Source organism: Pelophylax lessonae (genome assembly GCF_965119305.1).
Source record: "Pelophylax lessonae genome assembly, chromosome: 5".
In the NCBI taxonomy this organism is placed as follows: Eukaryota; Metazoa; Chordata; class Amphibia; order Anura; family Ranidae; genus Pelophylax; species Pelophylax lessonae.
In genome coordinates this window covers 121838745-121861502 of record NC_138772.1, presented here as the reverse complement: position 1 = coordinate 121861502, position 22758 = coordinate 121838745, and the positions used below count along the sequence as shown (strand labels likewise).

The 22758-nt window shown below is 43.3% G+C and overlaps 2 protein-coding genes across 3 annotated transcripts in view; both read left to right on the top strand.

Annotated features, from left to right (window-relative positions):
* The first annotated feature begins 812 nt into the window (after positions 1 to 812).
* LOC309555495 (S-formylglutathione hydrolase-like) lies at positions 813 to 1839 on the top strand. The gene is given in 2 exon segments (XM_082257533.1): positions 813 to 1289; positions 1293 to 1839. Coding segments are annotated over 2 exon segments (846 nt in total). The 5' UTR covers positions 813 to 860; the 3' UTR covers positions 1710 to 1839.
* Positions 1840 to 12974: 11135 nt separating this feature from the next.
* LOC309555494 (ATP-binding cassette sub-family B member 5-like) overlaps positions 12975 to 22758 on the top strand; it is a 50151-nt gene continuing 40367 nt past the window's right edge. Inside the window, exons 1-2 of one of the 2 annotated variants that reach the window (XM_082257531.1) lie at positions 12975 to 13022; positions 14794 to 14908. In XM_082257531.1, the coding sequence (XP_082113657.1) occupies positions 14826 to 14908 (83 nt within the window). In that variant the 5' untranslated portion in view covers positions 12975 to 13022; positions 14794 to 14825. Of the gene's footprint in view, positions 13023 to 14793; positions 14938 to 22758 lie in introns of those variants that run through there. The other variant, XM_082257532.1, reaches the window with a different exon arrangement.

The following is a 22758-nucleotide window of genomic DNA, read 5'->3' as shown; positions in this document are numbered from 1 at the left end:
CACGCATGAGGTCCACGCTGATGCCCAGAGGGACCCCATTCTGTCACTGGAAGTAAGGTGGTAGAGGTATGTTGGACTGGTAGAGAGGGCATGGGCTCAGTGATGTCCCTCTTAAATTACAGAGGGGCTCAGTATGTTTTTCTACTCCTGAGTCTTCAGGTCATCTCTAAGCCGGGGTACTGCCATGATGTTGACTTTCACATAAACGTGGCCCTGATTGGTTTTTGATGAGAGTGCACATGAAAAGAACCCCCACGTGTAGGGGCTTTTGGATATTTATAGAAGGCTTTACAATTCTTTTTTTTTTTTTGGGGGGGGGGGGGGTAGTCTGGTGACAATATATAGAGAAAGAAATGCCATCCCATGAGGGCACTCGGGATGTATATGAAAGACCATCTATAAGGATCTCTCCTACACAACTGTGGATTCCAGGCTTCACAGAGAAGGCTGTGACTACACTACAGGAATTACACTGAATGCCTGATAGTAAATATAGTGTGGTAAGTAGGCAACCACGAGGGGGCCACCCCAGTTTATACACAAAGTGAAGCACAGAAGCACTTTATCTGCACCTGGTGGACACTTGATTGATTGATTATATGGACTATATGATTTGATACTTATTTATTTATGGCATATATATTGTCTGATTTTCTGAGATTTGCACATTGATCTGATATTTATTTGGAGTATATTCATTGTCGGATTTTTTGCGAGATTTACACATTGATATATTTTGCATATTTTTTGCACATTTTGCACAAATTTACTTATTTATTTTGAGCATCATATATAACACTTGGATGCTCTTCTCATGTATCTGGTGTGGTTGGTGACAGACAAGTTGTACGCTCCAGAATATGGCACTGAAACAGATTTCCAGCAATAAATGCTTTGAGGGCTACCAGAAAGTGTTTGAGCATGACAGCACGGAACTCAAGTGTAAAATAAGATTTGGGATCTATTTACCGCCTAAAGCCGAAACTTCCAAATGCCCGGTGGTATACTGGCTTTCAGGGTTAACATGTAATGAACAAAACTTCATCACCAAGGCTGCCTTTCATCAAGCTGCCTCTGAGCATGGGCTGATCATAGTGGCACCTGACACCAGCCCACGTGGCTGCAATATTGATGGAGAAGAAGAAAGTTGGGATTTTGGTACTGGTGCTGGCTTCTATGTTAATGCAACTGAGGAGCCATGGAAAACTAACTACAGAATGTATTATTATGTAGTGGAAGAGCTGCCACAACTCATAAATGGAAACTTTCCAACAGACCCAGACAGGATTTAAATTTTTGGACATTCTATGGGGGGCCATGGTGCTTTAATCTGCGCACTGAAGAACCCTGGGAAATACAAGACTGTCTCGGCATTTGCACCAATTTGTAATCCTGTACAGTGCCCATGGGGGCAAAAAGCGTTCAATGGATATTTGGGTTCTGACACGAATAAATGGGAGGCATATGATGCAACCCATCTGGTGAAGACTTACTCAGGATCGCAGCTAGACATATTAATTGACCAAGGGAAGGATGACCAGTTCCTCTCTGCAGGGCAGCTATTGCCTGACAATTTTATTGCTGCTTGCACTGAACGAAAAATCCCTGTGGTCTTTAGACTGCAAGAGGGCTATGATCATAGCTACTTCTTTATTACTACTTTTATAAATGATCACATCAAGCACCATGCAAAATATCTGAATGATTGAGGCTACTGAGAGAAAAGAAGATTGTCATTGATCCACAAAGAGAAGAAGAGGAAAAATAAAATCATCTGCTCCGTTTTAGAGGAAATTAGGTGAATTGTTCTTCCATGTAAGGGGAAAAAAAATCAAATAAAAAGAGCTATACAATATATAGAGGTCTTAATGTTAGACTAGAAAGAAGGGCAACTGTTAGGGATACAAGTGGTAGCCTGATGGCAGAGGAAGGCCCCACTGGTGCTGGAGGGCCGAGCTTAGACGGGACCCCCCAAGGTAAGTGACACAGGCTAACCTGAGGTGCGGAATCTAAGTATCCACCGGTTTTCGCCAGGGCCTCTAGTGGTGAGGATGGACTTTGCTGCGTGTGGATACCAGGTCGCAGTCCTCAGGGTCGCCCCACCAAGGGAGAAACCGGTCAAGATCCGAAGGCAGATAAGCAGATAAGGGAGATCCGAGAGAATGGTCAAACAAGCCGGGGGTCAGGACGGGCAGCAGGTCAACAAGGTCAGGAACAAGCCAAAGGTCAAACGGATATCAAACAGGTAACAGGAAGCAGGCTTCAGGAACACAGGAAGAGCTGCAGACAAGACAGCGAAGACACAGTGCTTCTGAGCTGTTTAAATAAGGCAGCCTGTTTGCCAATTACTGCAATCAGTCTGCTCTAGGTTAACCCTTTGGATTGCAGAATCATGACAGCACATCAGTGTGCTCAGGAAGCATTCCTAACATTGCCCCCCCCTTAAAGGCAACCTCCGGGTGCCCAACAAACTGCTTTTCTGAGGATGGGCAAGAAAAAACGCCTGGATCAGGTCTCCGGCATGAATGTTACTCTCAGGTTCCCATGAATTCTCTTCCGGCCCATAACCCTTCCATTTAATAAGGAACTGAAGCTGGTTACCTCTTTTCCGGCAATCAAGTACAGCCTCAACTTCGTACTCCATGTCGCCATCCACCATCACTGGTTCCGGAGGTCCAGGGCTTCTGCCGGGGAAGGCGTCGGGAACTACGGGTTTTAAAAGAGTGACATGGAACACAGGATGGATCCGTAGGGTATCAGGTAAGGATAACTCATAGGACACGGCATTGAGTCTTCTTTTAACAGGGAATGGGCCGATAAACCTGGGAGCCAACTTCTTGGATGGGCATGCCAAGCGGAGGTTAGCTGTGGATAAAAAGACCTGGTCACCTGGTTGGAGAATCAGTTCTCCCCTCTTTTTCCCATCAAAGATTCTTTTGGATGCTATCTGAGCCTTGGCCAAGGTGTCCTGCAGAAGTTTGTTGTTACTCGTGAAGAAGCCAATGGTGACCTGAACTGCGGGCACTCCGGAATCAGATGGGAAGTCGGGCAGAAAGGAAGGATGAAACCCATAATTGGCAAAGAAGGGAGATTGGCCGGTGACAGAATGTCGTGAATTATTAAAGGCAAATTCCGCAAATGGTAGTAATGCTACCCAGTCGTCCTGGACGAAGGTGGTAAAGCACCGGAGATATTGTTCCAGGGTCTGGTTCGTTCTCTCTGTTTGCCCGTTCGTCTGCGGGTGGTAAGCTGAAGACATAGATAATTCAATTTTTAGTAGCTTACACAAGGCCCTCCAAAAGCGTGACGTGAACTGTACCCCTCTGTCCGAGATAATGTTCTTGGGTACCCCGTGGAGTCGCACGATCTCCCTAATAAAGACTTCTGCAGTTTCTTTTGCAGAGGGGGTACCTTTGAGGGGTAGAAAGTGGGCCATCTTAGTAAGCCGGTCTACAACCACAAAAATGGCGGAGCACCCGGCCGAAGGTGGAAGTTCCACGATAAAGTCCATGGCGATAGTTTGCCAGGGCCGGTCAGGGATGGGGAGTGGTCTGAGGAGACCCCACGCCTTACTTCTGGTGGTTTTACTCCTGGAGCAAGAAACACAGGAAGACACATAACTTCTGCAGTCTTTTTCCATTTCAGGCCACCAGAAGGTGCGTTGCATGAGGTCAAGGGTCCTATGAACGCCAAAATGGCCAGCCAGAGGGTGGTCATGGCAGGCAGCTAGAACCGAAACTCTGACTCCCTCTGGGACAAAGATTTTGTCCTTAGCCCACAACAAACCATCCTTGCGTGACAGGGGTATCCCAGGAGGACCGGAAATGTTGGCAGAGGCTTGCTCAAGATGGGATTTCAGGCTAGTGAGCAGGAGCAGGAAGTTTTTCTCTGAGAGGATAGTGTCAGGTACCAAATCTTCTTTAGGATTATCAAACATCCGGGACAGGGCATCCGGTTTGACATTTTTCGACCCGGGCCGATAGGTAATATGGAACGAGAATCTGGAGAAGAAGAGTGCCCATCGGGCCTGGCGGGGTCTAAGTCGTTTTGCAGATCTTAAGTATTCAAGGTTCTTATGATCGGTAAATATAAGAATCGGGTGTGATGCTCCTTCCAGTAGATATCTCCACTCTTCGAGAGCGGCTTTGATAGCCAGGAGTTCCCGGTCCCCGACATCATAATTTTTCTCCGCAGGAGAGAGTTTCCGGGAAAAGAAGGCTATTGGGTGAGTTAAGTCTTTAGTTCCCTGTCTTTGGGAGATGACTGCCCCGACCGCAACTTCTGATGCGTCTACCTCCAGGAGATAGGGTAAGGCAGGATCCGGGTGACTCAGGATAGGGGCAGAGGTAAAATGTTTTTTAAGAACCGAGAAGGCGGACTGAGCCTCTGGGGTCCACTGGAAGCGGACATTCTTCTTAGTAAGGTGAGTAATAGGGGCTATGATGTTGGAGAACCCCTTAATGAACCTCCTATAAAAATTGGCGAAGCCAACGAAGCGCTGTACTCCCTTTTTGTCTGATGGAGGTGGCCAGTCCAGAATGGCAGAGACCTTCTGAGGATCCATCTCTATTCCATCTGTGGAAATTATTAACCCCAGAAACGGGATACTGTTCTGCTCAAAAACGCACTTCTCGGCCTTGGCGTAGAGACCATGCTGGCGAAGGCGACCGAGGACATTTCGAACGTGCTCGCGATGCTGCTCTAGGGATGTTGAGAAGATTAGGATGTCATCCAAGTATACGATGACGAAGATATCCAACCAATCCCTGAAGATGTCGTTCACAAAGTGTTGGAACGTGGCAGGAGCATTACAAAGGCCAAATGGCATTACCAGGTATTCGAAATGTCCGAATCTAGTGCGGAAAGCAGTCTTCCATTCGTCGCCCTCCCGGATGCGCACCAAGTTGTACGCCCCACGAAGATCCAGCTTAGTAAACAAGACGGCAGATCTGAGTCTCTGAAAGAGTTCGGGGACTAGAGGAAGGGGATAACGGTTTTTAATAGTAACTTTATTTAAATCCCTATAATCAATGCATGGTCGGAGAGTGTGATCCTTCTTCTCTACGAAGAAGATACCTGCCCCTGCTGGAGAGGTAGAGGGACGGATGAACCCCTTCTTCAGACTTTCGTCTACATAGTTTTTTAAGACGTCCAGCTCACGTTCAGAAAGTGGGTAGATCCGGCCGAACGGGATTTCGGCTCCTGGGAGCAAGTTGATGGGGCAGTCATATGGACGGTGGGGGGGCAAGGTCTCTGCTCCCCGTTTGCTGAATACATCCAGGAAATCATGGTATGCTTTGGGCACCACAGAACATACATCAGGTTCAGATTCAAGACAGAACAGAGTCTTGGGGAATTCAGGAGGAGTGGGTAGACAGGAATTCTTGCAGTACAGAGATGGGAACTGGATGGTGCCTGTGATCCAATTGACTTGTGGGTTATGTGCTTGCAACCACGGTAATCCCAGGATAATGGGAAATAAGGGGGATTTGATAACATCCAAGATAATCAGTTCCTTATGGCCGGAGGAGGAGACCATAGGAAGGGGAAAAGTTTCTTGGGTCACGGGCCCGGATTTGATGTGGGAGCCATCAGCCAGGAAGATGGTGAGGTCCTGGGTCTTGAGCCGGAGAGGTACGCCATGTTGCAGGGCGAACGAGCGATCAATGAAACAACGGCAGGCTCCCGAGTCAATGATTGCTGTAACTGGGACGGGTCCTTCCTGAAGCTGTAATGACACAGGAAAGGCTAGGTGGGAGGAACTGGTAACAGTTGCCACAGAACTGGATGGTAAGGCCTGCAGGAACTTATTATATTTTGCCGGGCAGGAGCGCACATAGTGGCCAGCTTCACCGCAATACAGGCACAGGTTACCCAACTGGCGACGGCGTCTCTCCTCCGGGGACAAAGCAGGCCGTATGATCCCAAGTTGTATAGGTTCGGGCGTATCTGAGGCGACTCCAGCAGGAGCGGGGTTGGTAGGAGCTGACCCAGCGGAAGAAAAGTATGCAGGAGGAGCAACTGGTAGCGTCCAGGCTGGTCTGAACTGCTGCGGAGATCGTTCTGCTCTGCGTTCCCGTAGCCGCCGGTCGATTTGAATGGACTGGGAAATCAAATCTTCCAAGGCGTCGGGGACACCTACCCGCGCCAGCTCGTCCTTCAGTCCTTCCGACAAACCGAGACGGAACTGATACCGGAGTGCTGCTTCGTTCCAGGACGTATCGGAACTGAGGCGGCGGAAGTCAGTGACGTAGTCTTCTACGGGCCTGCGACCCTGCTGAAGAACATGAAGCGCAGTTTCTGCGGTGGAGGATCGCTGCGGGTCTTCATAGAGCTGTGCCATGGCCTCCAAAAATGACCGTAAGGAGTTTAAATGGGGGCTGCCCTCTTCAAGGAGCCAATGAGCCCAGGACTGGGGTTCGCCTAGGAGCAGGGAGATAACAAACCCCACCTTGGTGGTCTCCAAAGAAAAGGTTTGAGGTTGCAGGGAGAAATACAGCTGGCAGGCGTTGCGAAATGCGCAGAATTTACCGCGATCCCCGGAATATTTTTCTGGAGCAGGAACTCGAGGTTCTGGTGGCAGCATCACTACGGTAGGGCCAGAAGCAGGTCCAGAGGGTGCTGCAGCAGGAGAGGAAGCAGATAATACAGGAGGACCCCCCTGAAGTGTCGTAGAGCGCAACCGTTCCTCTAGCTGTGTGTAGCCGTTTTGAAGCGACTTTACGGCTTGAGACAGGGTTGCGAGGTGTTGGCAGATCTCTTCCAACGGTGAGGCTTCTCTTGCAGGCTCCGTCATGGCTGTCTTGTACTGTTAGGGATACAAGTGGTAGCCTGATGGCAGAGGAAGGCCCCACTGGTGCTGGAGGGCGGAGCTTAGACGGGACCCCCCAAGGTAAGTGACACAGGCTAACCTGAGGTGCGGAATCTAAGTATCCACCGGTTTTCGCCAGGGCCTCTAGTGGTGAGGATGGACTTTGCTGCGTGTGGATACCAGGTCGCAGTCCTCAGGGTCGCCCCACCAAGGGAGAAACCGGTCAAGATCCGAAGGCAGATAAGCAGATAAGGGAGATCCGAGAGAATGGTCAAACAAGCCGGGGGTCAGGACGGGCAGCAGGTCAACAAGGTCAGGAACAAGCCAAAGGTCAAACGGATATCAAACAGGTAACAGGAAGCAGGCTTCAGGAACACAGGAAGAGCTGCAGACAAGACAGCGAAGACACAGTGCTTCTGAGCTGTTTAAATAAGGCAGCCTGTTTGCCAATTACTGCAATCAGTCTGCTCTAGGTTAACCCTTTGGATTGCAGAATCATGACAGCACATCAGTGTGCTCAGGAAGCATTCCTAACAGCAACAGAGGAAAAAGGGTTTTAGTTTCAAAAGAGGGACAGTCTCTAAATAAGAGACAGCTGGGAATTACACTGTCCATGGTTAGTCTCTCACTCACATCGTAACATTACATTGATTTTTTAATACACAAATAAACTGAAAAAACAGTATTTATATTTACCTAGACTTTAGCTTTGACCGTGAATCAGACAATGTTTATCTATGATAGATATACACTATTACCAAAAGTATTGGGATGCCCACCTTAACACGCATATGAACTTTAATGGCATCCCTGTCTTAGCTTGTAAGGTTCAATATTAAGTTGGCCCACCCTTTGCATCTATAACAGCTTCAGTTCTTCTGGGAAGGCTGTCCACAAGGTTTAGGAGTGTGGGAATGCTTGACCATTCTTCCAGAAGCGCATTTGTGAGGTCAGGCACTGATGTGAATGAAAAGACCTGGCTCACAGTCTCTGCTCTAATTCACCCCAAAAGTGTTCTATCGGGTTAAGGTCAGGCCAGTCAAGTTCCTCCACCCCTGGCTTGCTCATCCATGTCTTTATGGACCTTGTTTGTGCACTGGTGGGCAGTCATGGTGGAACAGGAAGGGGCCATCCCCAAACTGTTCCCACAAAACTGGGAGCATGAAGCTGTCCAAAATGTCTTGGTATGCTGACACCTTAAGAGTTACCGTCACTGAACTGAAGGGGCCAAGCCCAACCCCTGAAAAACAACCCCACACCATACTCCCCCTTCACCAAATGATCTGGACCAGTGCACAAAGAAAGGTCCATAAATACATGGAACTTGACTAGCCTGCACAGAGTCCTGACCTCAACACGATGGAGCACCTTTGGGATGAATTAGACCAGATACTACGGGCCAGGCCTTCTTGTCCACATCAGCGCCTGACCTAACAAATGCGCTTCTGGAAGAATGGTCAAACATTCTCATAGACACACTCCTAAACCTTGTCTACAGCCTTCCCAGAAGAGTTGAAGCTGTTATATGAGATTATATGGTAATATAGTGCTACTATAAATGAATAATGGTCACCTATATGAATTGTGTATATAGTTTACAGTGAGGGAAGACATTATTTGATCCCCTGCTGATTTTGTAAATTTGCCCACTGACAAAGAAATGATCAGTCTATAATTTTAATGGTAGGTTTTTTTTTTAACAGTGAGAGACAGAATAACAACATACAAATCCAGAAAAAAACGCATTTAAAAAAAATTATAAATTGATTTGCATTTTAATGAGTGAAATATTTGATCCCCTATCAATCCGCAAGATTTCTGGCTCCAAGGTGTCTTCTATACAGGTAACAAGCTGAGATTAGGAGCATTCTCTTAAAGGGAGTGCTCCTAATCTCAGCTTGTTACCTGTATAAAAGACACCTGTCCACAGAAGCAATCAATCAGATTCTAATCTCTCCACCATGGCCAAGACCAAAGAGTTGGCCAAGGTTGTCAGGAGCGAGATGGTAGACCTACACAAGGCTGGAATGGGCCAAAAGACCATCACCAAGCAGCTTGGTGAGAGGGTGACAACAGTTTGTGCGATTATTTGCAAATGGAAGAAACACAAAATAACTGTCAATCACCCTTGGTCTGGGGCTTCATGCAAGATCCCACCTCGTGGAGTTTTAATGATCATGGGAAAGGTGAGGAATCAGCCCAGAACTACACGGGAGAATCTTGTCAATGATCTCAAGGCAGCTGGGATCATAGTCACCGAGAAAACAATTGGTAACAAACTACGCTGTAAAGGACTGAAATCCTGCAGCGCCCGCAAGGTCCCCTTGCTCAAGAAAGCACATGTACAGGCCGTCTGAAGTTTGCTAATAAACATCTGAATTATTCAGAGGGGAACTGCGTGAAAGTGTTGTGGTCAGATGACTATGACTATGTCTTATGACTGAATGACCATGATGACCATGACATAATCTTATGACCATGAATGACAACAATTTCAATCTCCAATTTACAATGTCCTCTAGTGAGTCCAGGGTTACCTTTCTTGAAGTCTCCATCTTCAAAGACAATGAAAATCAACTGTTAATTATTCCGGAAGCCCACAGCAGGTGACACCATCCGCCATGCCACTAGTTTCCATCCCTGACCCCTGGTTCATTCCATCCCTTATAGCCAATATCTCTGTGTTAGACGCAACTGCTCCAGTAATGAGGCCTTCTACAAGGAGGCCAAACTAATAAAACAATGTCTTTTGGAGAGAGGATACAGTCTCAAATGCCTGGTCAACACACGTTCATTTTCTCATGTTTTTTTCGTCTGTCAGTTTCTTTGGCACTTTTCCCTCCACTAGTCACACATAGTTTCTTGAGGTGGGTCCTGTTCTGGCTTATTCACCTACTATGTCAATCATTGATGATATCCAATTCACTATATATGGTTACTTTTGGATCTTTCACAGATCACTGCTGGCTATTTGGCCAATACTCTAGCACATATGCCAATGGACCCCGTTGGACACGTTGGCCTGGTCCCACCCCCCGCCCCCCCTTCCCTTCCCTCCCCTCTCTGTGGGGTTTGGTCGAGTATCGCCGCCTTAGTCCCCTGGAGTGAATGCTCCCCGGCGTGCCCCCCTTCCACAGTGCTGACAGATTTTTCTCTTTTCTTTCTAAGTTGAGCTGACATGTAAGTATCAGGGCTCTAGTCCCACTACTACTTTCCCATCTGTAATACATATATTACATTATTTTGGTCTTTCTCCTTTCATTCTTCCATACTTTATACTCTGCATCTACTTCTGAATAAGTGGAGATTAATCCACAAAATGCATAGAGTTATATGATGCCTAGACATGTTTGGATAATGTTTCTCCACTACTCCATTTACTTTTTGCTATGTTTTTTACTCCTTTGTGTATACATACTGTTTTGTGATACATATGTTGACCATCGATTGTGATACAGCTCAATTAATTGTTTTTTACTTACCCTATTATGTTTGATATTGCTTTTCATATCAGTATTATGCAATAAATGTATCATTTATTATTTTTACAAATATTCATTATTTGTGTGACTAGCCTCATTAAGCGCTGGTTCACATTACCGCGACGCTACTTCCCGGGGCGACCGCCGAGATCTCTGTGCGAGCAGCGCGCCGCGACCTCGGAGCGGCCGCCACGGACTTCATAACATTGAAGTCTATGGCGGTCGCCTCCTGGTCGCCCCAAAGAAGCTCCGGACCCTTTTTCTAGGTCGGAGCGACTTGTGTCGCTCCTATTAGAACGGGTCCGCAGCTTCCCTATGGGAGGCGACCTGTGAGGCGACCAGGTTGCCTCACAGGTCGCCCTAGTGTGAACCAAGCCTTAAAGTCCCCCTGACCAATGTTTCTTCTTTTGTATCATATTGAGATGGAGGCTCATCACGTATGGTGCCACAGACCATAATCCCCTTTTGCTATGACTATGAATGACAACAATTTCAATCTCCAATTTACAATGTCCTCTAGTGAGTCCAGGATTACCTTTCTTGATGTCTTCATTTTCAAAGACAATGAAAATCAACTAACATGTGAATTATTCCGGAAGCCCACAGCAGGTAACACCATCCTCCATGCCACTAGTTTCCATCCGCGATCCCTGGTTCATTCCATCATTTATAGCCAATATCTCTGTGTTAGATGCAACTGCTTCAGTAATTAGGCCTTCTACAAGGAGGCCAATCTATTAAAACAATGTCTTTTGGAGAGAGGATACGCTCTCAAATGCCTGAAGAAGGCATACAGACGAGCCTTATCACATTCCAGACAGGATCTCCTCTATACTAAAAAGACTGACAATCAAAATGATGTCAGTAGAAATATTTCAAAATACTCTAACAAACAAGGAGAAGTCAAACAAATCATTGCTAAATAATGGCATGTATTAACCTCAGACCCTTTAGTTGGCCCATTTGTCCCTCCTTTTCCACTTGTCACCTATAGACGAGTCCAATCTATAGGTGACAGATTGGTACACAGCAAGTACCAGGGCTCCAAACGAGGAGATAGATGCAAACTATTGGGCACCTTTCCATGTGGGGTGTTCCTTTTGCCAATACATTGACAGGAGAAGTAAGATTTGCTTACCAAACGGCGACTATTCATCCCTAGGCACTTTGCCAACTGCAAAACTATGGGAGTGGTGTATCTGATGCTTTGTGACTGTGACTGTTTTTATGTTGGCAAAACCATTAAGAGACTCTGCCAGCGTGTGGGTCGCCATGTCCAAAGTATGAGACAGGCCAACCCTGAGCTCCCTCTTGTAATACATTGAAAACATGTTCACCAAGGCAGATTTTCTCACATATCCTGTTTGGTCTTGGATAGAATCCACCCGAGCCCACGTGGGGGAGACCTTAACAAGCTCCTCCTACCAAGGGACCTAAGATGAATTTTTGACCTAAATGCTACCAATGCTCCTGGACTCAATGAGGCATTTTACTTCAAGCCCTTTATTCCGGGCTTTACATCAGGAGGATATGAGGGAGATCTATAATTATGTTTTTTGTCTTCCTTTGTCTATGCCTTCCTATATGTATACACACACATGTATTATCATTCCATGTTTTTTTCCTACACTCTCTCCCCCGCCTGCCTGCTCTTTGGCATCAACTCAACTCGCTGTGTTTGGAGGAGGAGGAATGCTGCCTATGATCCCAAGAACACCATCCCCACCATCAAACATGGAGGTGGAACCTATGCTTTGGGGTGTTTTTTTTCTAAAGGGACAGGACAACTTCACCACATAAAAGGGATGATAGACAGGACCGTGTACAGTCAAGAAGAAGCACATTAGGGTCCTGGAGTGGCCAAGCCAGTCTCCAGACCCTAATCTCAAAGAAAATATGTGGAGGAAGCTGAAGGTTCGAGTTACCAAACATCAACCTCGAAACCTTAATGACTTGGAGAGGATCAGTTAAGAGGAGTGGGACAAAATCCCTCTTGAGATGTGTGCAAACCTGGTGGCCAACTACAAGAAACATCTGACCTCTGTAATTGCCAACAAGGGTTTTGCCACCAAGTACTAAGTCATGTTTTGCGAAGGGGTCAAATACTTATTTCACTCATTAAAATGCTAATCAATTTGTAACTTTTTTGAAATGCGTTTTTCTGGATTTTTTTTTTGTTGTTATTCTGTCTCTCACTGTTAAAATAAACCTACCATTAAACTTATAGACTGATTATTTCTTTGTCAGTGGACAAACGTACAAAATCAGCAGGGGATAAAATACTTTTTTCCCTCACTGTATATACATTAAACAAACATAAAACTGTTTCATTTTCAAAAGTGCTTATTTCTTCCTTTTTATTAGTTCCTCTTTTTAGATTCAGTCAGCAGATTATATAATGCTTGAGCTGTATGGTTTTAAACTAGATGGTTATCTTATCCTTCTAATAAAGCCGATCTCAGTAAAGCTGTACAGATATTCACTCGCTGTCTGCGGTGCACGTGGTTTTTTCAATCCTGAAGAGTGGGTAATGACATCACTCAGTCCTAAGTATGTAGAGCTACAGTTATTGCTGCATGCTTGCGTAATACTAACCTTTACTCCCAGCCTCTTTAATGATTACAGTTTATGACATGTAAATGAGTCATAGGCTCTGGTACTTTCACATAAAAGAAAGAGGAGAATTAATTCCTAGTTATTCCACAGACAAAAAGAACTGCTACACAGAGGTCAGTAGATAATACTTTCTATGAATTCTGAGATTAATTCAGGCATGTTATTTTTCACATTTCTGTATCCTACAATATGAGATGTAGTAGGTTGTTTAAATAAGTAAACAGATATTTATTACATTACATATGACAAAATACTGTTAATTTACAGTAATTTATTTAGGTTAAATTACAGTGAGTGATCTTGAGACAAGAAATACAAGGCTCCAGTCATGTCAGATGTATTTCTATAGTTTTTGTGACACTAATGTATTCACCACCTTAAAGAAGGACTCCAGTCTAAGCTGAGGGAAGAAGAAGAACCTCTGTCAGGTTTTTAGTGCTGTCTACGATCCTGAGGGGAGATCCATTCTTACGGTTCGCCATCAGGACAGAAAGTGAGGAGAATCCAAAACTTGACTGTTGTTTTTTTTTTTTTTTTTGGTACATTGGCCAGGAATCGAACCCGGGGCGCCCCCAGAGGTAGCTGAGTACGCTACCACAGCACCAGCGTACCAATGCTTGACTGTTGTTTTAACAGCATAAGTAGAGGAAAATTCTAGTAGGGACATGGTGACAGCTGTCAGAAGTAGGGGAGATTACTTCCTGTCATGTCTCTAAGAATGAGGGGGAAAACTCCCCAATGGGGATTCAAATAAACCCAAAAGAGATTCTAACTCTATTCAAATTACAAAAAAAAAAAAAAGTTTTGCTTGAGTTCCACCTAAATTACAACTAATATGAATTATTTTCTTGATAGAGGGTCTTATAAATACATATTTAACTGCTGAGATTATGCTGTGCTAGCATCCCTTTATTTATCCAAGGAAAAGCTATGAATACATTTTTTGATAGCCAGCCTATCATAAATAAACCATAAAAACTTCACATAATATATCATATAAACTATATAAAATACATATGATTTTATTAAATTATCCACATAAATCAACTGTATACTATAATGTTTTTATAGGATGTGCTCTTTTTAAGAGTACATTGGCACATTTTAGGTTAAAGCATGGCTAGAATTGGGCAACACATGTTTTCCACGGTTGCTGTTTTGTGAAATCTCATACTGAAAATGAAAATCCTTTATGAGTTATCACTTACTTATTACTCAGTTATAGATAATTGACCTATTTAGTTCAATAAAGAATGCAGTTTTTGGGCAGTACATCCTAAATAACAGAACTAGTAATCATGGGGAAACTTTATTCAGCTCTAATTACCATTTTGTGACTACCTTTAAACCAGCCATAGACATGCAAATGTCTCACTGAAAGTGATTGGTGGTGATGGGGCTGCCTATCATTGATTCCATCACTGTGCTTCAAGAACCAGTCATATTTCTTCTCCTCTAAAGGTTATTGTCACACCCACAATGCAGAAATGGAAATGCTCATTATGATCCCTATGAAATCCTCAAGGTGGCCATACATGTAATGATTTGTGATTGCTTTAGGTATGAACGATTGCAAACAAGCGATCAATCATATATTAAAATATGATTACTAGCTTGAATGGAGGGTGAGGATATTTGGCTTGTGATTTTTAAATTCAATTTGCTTGTATTGAATGATCATATGGATACTTGTGTGGCTAGTTACCATTACACAGCTCAATCCTCACCTGATGATTGCAAGTGATGCTTAAATTTGGGGCATCATTTGCAAATTTCAGGCCATGTATAGGCACAGCTACTATAGAACCATCTGTGACCACCAAGTCCATGTTATTGCTATTTTATGATTCTTACATGTTCATGTATGATTTCTTCATTTAACAGCTGCTTTTAAACTGGGTGACATAAATAAAGGGATGACTGACCTTACGGAAAATGGTTTGGAGCTCAATAAGGTTCAGCCTACAGCAGAAAATGATGGGATTAAGGAGGACCTCAAGTATGTATCAATATTAAGAAAAACACCATGTAACATATATAGGTTTAATTTTATTGGATTTTTTTTTTTTTTTTTGCTGCCAAACTATGCTTTATTTCACTGCAAAGTACCAACTGCTTTTTCACAAAAAATCTGAAAAACTGTATCTGTTTGTAAAGCCACTTTGGATCAATTTGTTGGAGACTCCAACTTCAAATATTTTAGTTTGCTAACAGAAGTCTCTAACCAGGGGCTCGGGAGTCACATATGATGAAGTCTATTAGCAGTTCTTATCATTTTTGTAATACTGAACTGTGGATGTTTTGGTAAAAAAGGCAAGCATAGGGCAAATGACTAGTCACCAATAATGCCTGTGGTCTGCCTGATGCTTATCTTTTTCCTTTTTTGTGTATTGCTAAGTGCTATATTGTGTCTCTTTGTGGAGGTGGCCATTTTGGTAGAAGCAGGGCATTGCTTCCTCATAATCTGATGACTGGAAGAGAAATATTTAGAAAGTAGCAGGAGACAGAGAATGCACAGATCTACAGACAGAATGTAGAAGAAGCAGGGAGGTCCTTGCACTGCCGGTTCTCAGGTACAGCTTCCTCTTCAGCAAGGAGAACAGTCAGCACCACACACTAGTGACATCACTAAATCTCAAGCAAAATCTCCTGAGACTAGCTGTCAGACGCAGCAGTGCTATAGATCTCACACTGCAGATATACAGCTATTAGGGTCAAAGCAGAAAATTAAATAATTCTGAAAAAATAGAAGTTTAAGACAAAAAAACAGTAATGGGAGAATATGGAAGCTACCTTAGCTAACCTCTTCTGAAAATGATGGCTGCCTCGCACTAATTTAATGCTGTCAATACTTTCTGACTTGCAACAAGTATAAAGATCATGAGTTCTAAATTTCTTATCTGCATGTACACAGTTTGAAATAAGTTGGTTCTAGTGAGTTTTCAGCTGGCCCAGGCCGGGGGAAGGATTAACTATTGTAGCTCAGGGTTTTTAGTCCTAGCCAGCCCACCTATGCTGTGAAAAAGGGGGAAGGCTGAGGTCCAGCAGTGGGTAGCTGAATTGGTTGGTTCTGTCCTGCTTGTGGTAACGGGAATGCTGCACCTTGCATCCCGCCGAAGACAACCGGACTTCAAAGACATCCAAGCTATGGAGAATGCCAAGCTGGACTCACACCTCATGAAGGTAAGCCTGAGCAGCCACACTACAGTAGTTAGTTTAGGGACAAAGATGTTGTTCACAGTGAACTGTTATTCTGCAACCTATTTAGTAAAGTTACATTAACCGGTCTGAGCCTGGTCTATAGTTATTCAAAGGGGTGCATGTTGGTTCTGTTGTATCTAAAGAACCAGGGTCTGTAAAGCACTACAGGGTATGAAGTTACACCACTACAATTTGTTAACTTGGCAAGACAAGGAAGTGGAGTGTAGTTCCTAATGCAACAGACATCAGATACCATATGTAGTGACATGGGACAGCACTTTTCAGAAGAACTCTGTATTAATTACTGCACACAGTGAAGGCTCATCTCTACGTCGGGGAACTGCCTTAATGTTAGATTCTTCACATGATCTCAGTCTCCACCTGGCATTGATGAGTGTGCTCCACGTGAAACGTACCCCCGCATGCAGGCTGAAGTAGCCCCCGCCCACATGCATGTTTGTCCCAGATCACTGGTATTGAAGCCACAGTTAGCCAGGAAACTAGAACAAGGTCATCAATGGCAGATCTTTATGACCAACTTTATTTTAGCCTGGATGGCCATGAGCAAGTTTCCAGTTATAAATTGTGTAAAGTTCCAGGGCTAAAGCTATTAGGAAATAAAACCCTTACAGAGAACATGTTAGTTAAATATAAACCCATGACCCAGATTAATGATTCTAATCTTACTCATATAAAGTTATAAAATATATTACACTTGTTCTAAAAAACAAAGGCCAGTGAAAAAAAATTATAGATTATAGATAATTTCTGGTGCTGTACTGAAACAAATTTATTGAACATACATTTTCCTATGTGTAAAGTAACCTTAATATAGGATACCTATAGAGCTTGCTTTGTAAAGTGCAAATATGTGTTATAATTTAATAAACAATCCTATAATCTTACAAAAATATTGAAATGCATATAATTGTGCAAAAAAACACGTGAACAAGTATAAGTGATATACCAAAAAAACAAAGTCGCTCATTCAAAGAATTTCACACTGAAAATATTTAGATGCTCTATAAAATATAAAAAGGGAAGAAATTCAAGTTCATAAGTGGTGTATGAGATATCTGAATAATCTCATAAATCCTCCATACAGTTCATGTGGAAATGTGACTTCTTGTGGCAAAAGTTTGGTTAGATTAATACAGTGCAAAAGTGCAGGTGCTCAGTGGCAGATTTTTCCAATCAATCCCTGGTGTCACTCTTTATTTCCCACCGTGGCTAGTAGTAAAATTGCTCACTCACCAGACCAAGTGGGTCTTATATGCCTTATGGCATTAAGACCACATAAGCTTTAGTGACCCCCCAGGGCCAGGACGGATTCCCTCCGAATGGATGCCTTTTCAAGTGGTGTCACTCCTCCGTTGCCCTCCTCCAGCCAGGAATGTATGAAAAGGAAAGCTCCAAATAGTGCAGTATCGTTTACAAATTAAATTTATTGCACAAAACCAAAAAAAGAAAACGCAGGTAAAATCGTAAAAACGCTTTCACACAAATGAGCTGTGGAGTGGAGAGCGGCACTTCCGGCTTGCGTTCCACCCAGCTCATGTGACGTCACAACGTGCGTTCCATCTAATGCGTTTCGTCATTGGCTGACGTCTTCAAAGGACTTTAATATTCTTGTAAGATTATAGGATTGTTTATTAAATTATGACACATATTTGCACTTTACAAAGCAAGTGCTATCGGTATCCTATATTAAGGTTACTTTACACATAGTCACTAGCACTTTACTATAGCAGCTGCATTTCACCTCTCTATTTATATATTTTTTTAACTATTTTATATTCATTTTTTTAATATATTTTCACATTTGGATAATTTAACTTATAGGTTTACCCATTGGTGTGGGAGATATACTATTCAGTATATCATACCTCTGCACTATACATTTTCCTATTCCTAGTTATTTTTTAGAAAATACCATGTTTAGTATTCTTGATTTCCCTTAAAGAAACCCTGAGCCATTAGATATTACTTGGCCTCTGAATATTATTATTATATAAACTTTGCAGCATCAGCAACCTCAGATATGTGCTCCAACCTGTATAGCACCGCCTGCCTTCTCAATGTGCCAGAAGATCCTATTTGTATACCAACTTTCTGGAAGATGGTGTTTACTTAGAGCTAGGCATCAAAAAGCATTTTCTGATGCTAAATCTTCCCTGTTGGATTCACCAGCAATTTAGCAAATCTTGTTTAAAGTTTGGTGAACCTGAACTTAGAAGTGAATCCCACTGAAGTCTATGGTGGGATTTTGATGTTAAATTCTGAACATTTTTTTGGTTAATAGACAAACTAGTCTACATAAGGACATAAGAAACTTGACACCACCATGGGAATCATGCCAAACATTGCAGCTTTGAGGGGCAACACTGAAATTACGCAACTAAAAATTAAGAAAAGCCTGCTTGGGGCATGTCTTAAAGCTGTATTTTGTGTTACAGAGCAGTACAAAATGTACGGACAGTCTCAGCAACAGCATAGACTGGCTAGGTGTATTTGGGTGCTGTGTTTATTTGTAAATTTTACAATCAACTTGGCTTACATACATCAGCAGCACCCCAATCTGATTTTTTCGGGAAACCATAGCAGTGACGTACTTTTTCATTGAGAAAAAGACCCGCTATGACTGGCAGAAGACATTGGCTAGTCGCTCTTGGTGCTCTCACTGATGAAAAACTGTCCTCCCACAGGCCTATTTCTATGAAGATCTCATTAAAGTGGTTGTAATTGTAAACCCAAACATTTATTTATTTTTTAACCTGAAAGAGAAACACATAAAGAGCTAGTATGCATCGCATACTAGCTCATTATGAAATACTTACCTTAGAACGAGCCCCCGCCGTGCCGCCCGCTTACCTCTATGAATATGAATATGTCGCCCGTCTTCCGGGATCGCGGCATCCGGCCATCTGATTGGCCGGAGCCGCGGTGACGTCACTCCCGCGCATGCACGCGGGAGCCGACTGTCACAGCACGGGGCTCTGAAGGAACGGCACCAGCGGCCGTTCCTTCAGAGCGCATGCGCCAGTGATGTCACTGGCTGCATGTAAGGTAAATATCTCCTAAACGGTACATGTTTAGGAGATATTTACGGTACCTATAGGTAAGCCTTATCATAGGCTTACCTATAGGTAAAAAGTTGCAGAGGAGGGTTTACTTCCTCTTTAAGAAAAGGGAGACCATAGTTGATACAGCAGTGAAAATTGTCCAGCAGTAAGGCTTTTTAACCGCTTCCATACCGAGACAATTCTGACATTCCTCTCCTACATGTAAAAATCATAATTTTCTTTGCTAGAAAATTACTCAGAACCCCCAAATATTATATATATATATTTTTAGCAGAGACAAAAGGGAATAGAATGGCGGTGATATCAGTTTAGAATTACAGAGGAGGTCTTGCACTAGAATTATTGCTCTCGCTCTAGCGTTTGCAGCGATACCTCACATGTGTAAGAAAAGATGGTCAGTAACAAGTGAATGCTCCGCTTTAAGCACTCTATACTTTGCCCCAGCACTGCCAGATTAAATGCTTGTTAAGTATACGGATAGACAAATAAGGTATAGTACTTCATTTCTTACTCTGGCAGGTTTCAAACAGTCACTTCTTCTCTCTGACAGTCTTGGTTGTGGGGGGCCTTCATTGTCCTCACATACACTGCAGGACTACTGGTCCTGCATTGTACTTAATGACACAAACGTGTGACTAATGGCCATAGAGCCTTAACATGAAGCTTCAGGGGACCAGTCACACAGCGTAGGTGAAGGCGGAATAAGATACATGTTAGACCTTATTCATCTACCCTTAGACTTAGCAAGCATTTAACCTTTGCAGAGTGAGTGGGGGGGGGGGGGGGGGACTTCAAGAGTGTAATTTTGAAGCTCAACTTTTATAAAAGTTTCTATTACCATAAAATAAAAGACAAAAAAGAAATTAACACCTCAAAATAATACCCCTGAAACATGCCTTGCAGCAAAAATAAATTTGCTGGCCTAAATGCACCATAAAATAAAATTAAAGACTTATTTAAATTTACCAACACTGTGACTGTTCTTTGCTCTTTCTCTCTCCCCCCCCCTTTTCTCCCCCCCCCCTTTCCCCACACACACTTTTTACAATGAGAGGGTTGGCCTAACCGAAAAGCCCCCCTATTGGTCTTTGTAAGCCTACTGGCCATAAAATACTTTTGACAATATAGTGTGTGTGTGTATATATATATATATATATACACACACACACACTTTTATAAACACAGTGCATTCACAGCGCTTCACTTTTTCCACATTTTGTTATGCTACAGCCTTATTCATTTCATTATTTTCCTCAAAATTCTAAAAACAATACCCCATAATGACAATTTAAAAGAAGTTTGTTTGAAATCTTTGCAAATTTATTAAAAATAAAAATGGAAAAAAATCACTTGTACATAAGTATTTACAGCCTTTGCCATGACACTAAAAATTTAGCTCAAGTGCATCCGGTTTCAACTGATTATTCTTCTTGGGATGTTTCTACAACTTGATTGGAGTCCACCTGTGGTAAATTCAGCTGATTAGACATGATTTGGAAAGGCACACACCTGTCTATATAAGGTCCCACAGTTAACAGTGCATGTCAGAGCACAAACCAAGTCATGAAGTCCAAGGAATCGTCTGTAGACCTCCGAGATAGGATTGTATCGAGGCACAGATCTGGGTAAGGGTACAGAAGAAAATCTGGGGCATTGAAGATCCCAATGAGCACAGTGGCCCCCATTATCCGTAAATTGAAGATGTTTGGAACCACCAGGACTCTTCCTAGAGTGGGCCGCCTGGCCAAACTGAGCAATGGGGGAGAAGGGCCTTAGTCAGGGAGGTGACCAAGAACCCAATGGTCACTCTGACAGAGCTTCAGCGTTTCTCTGGAAAACCTTCCAGAAGAACATCCATCTCTGCAGCACTCCACCAATCAGGTATGTATGGTAGAGTGACCAGACGGAAGCCACTCCTCAGTAAAAGACACATGGCAGCCCATCTTGGGTTTGCTAAAAGGCACCTGAGGGACTCTCAGACCATGGGAAACAAAATTTTCTGGTCTGATAAAAGAAAGAGTTAACTATTTGACCTGAATGGCAAGTGTCCTGTCTGGAGGAAACCTGGGACCGCTCATCACGCAATACAATCCTCACAGTGAAGCATGGTGGTGGCGGCATCATGCTGTGGGGAGGTTTTTCAGCGACAGGAACTAGTAGACTAATCAGGATCGAGAGAAAGATGAATCCAGCAATGTACAGAGACATCCTTGATGAAAAACTGGACCTCAGACTGGGACGAAGTTTCATCTTCCAACAGGACAACGACCCTAAGCACACAGCCAAGATGGCAAAGGAGTGTTCACAGCTTTTTCTACGCTTAGTTTTTTCTATGCCAATAAATCTATTACTATGCACTAAAAATCTTCAGTTCCCCCTACCGTAGCCTTTTGGCTGAAACGTATTATTCAGGCGCTCCCATTATACAAACTGACCAAGTTGCCCCAATAATGTAATCAAGTTTGGGACCCTTGGATGACCTCAAGCTGTACTATACCACCAGATCCTTCAGGCTATACTTTAGGTGCTGATTGGACCTAGGGTTTACTCGCTGAAAAATTCTGCTCTTGTATGGATTGTTTTTTTTACGATTTATATTTTACGTATTTGGGTGAACTAGTGTTGTATAATTCCCCTTCCATTATATATTATCGGTGTATTAAGTTGACACCTGGTTTGCATTGTATGATGATATTTGAGATTTGACTGTTCAATTCTCTTTTTGTTGTTGTCTTTGTTTTCTATGTACAGTAGGTGTATGTGTTATATACTGTACAATTAAGTTGCCTTTTAAAAAAAAAGATAACAAAGGAGTAGCTATGGGACAACTCTGTGAATGTCCTTCAATGGCCCAGCCAGAGCCCAGACTTGAACCCAATTGAACATCTCTTGAGAGATCTAAAAATGACTGTGCACTGACGCTCCCCATCGAACCTGATGGAGCTTGAGAGGTACTGCAAAGAATAACTGGAGAAACTGCCCAAAAATAGGTGTGCCAAGCTTGTAGCATCATACTCAAAAAGACTTGAGGCTGTAATTGGTGCCAAAGGTGCTTCAACAAAGTATTGAGCAAAGGCTGTGAATACTTATGTATTGTACATGTCACATTTTGGGGTATTGTTATTTTGTATTGTTATTTATTGGTATTATTATAGAATTTTGAGAAAAATAATGAATTTAATCCATCTTAGAATAAGGCTGTAACATAGCAAAATGTGGAAAAAAGAAGCGCTGTGAATACTTTCTGGATGCACTGTATATGTAAACAAACATTTTCATATAATTTCTTTTCGGGTCCCTCTTCTCTACTTCTTGCCCCTCCCTCCTGTCGAGTGCCCCCACAGCAAACAGCTTGTTATGGGGGCACCCAAGTCGAGCTGCAGCTCCGTATCCATTCAGACAGAGAGCTGTGGTTCGCCCCGCCTCTCTCTCTGTGGATTGGCTACCTTAACCCCCTGCCGCCTGCAAGCCTCAACCTGCTGTGTGTGGGGCACTAGAGGAATGCTCTAGCTGGGGTAGAAAGTCAAAGGCAGACCTTGCTGACCCGGTGACAAAGATGGTTGCA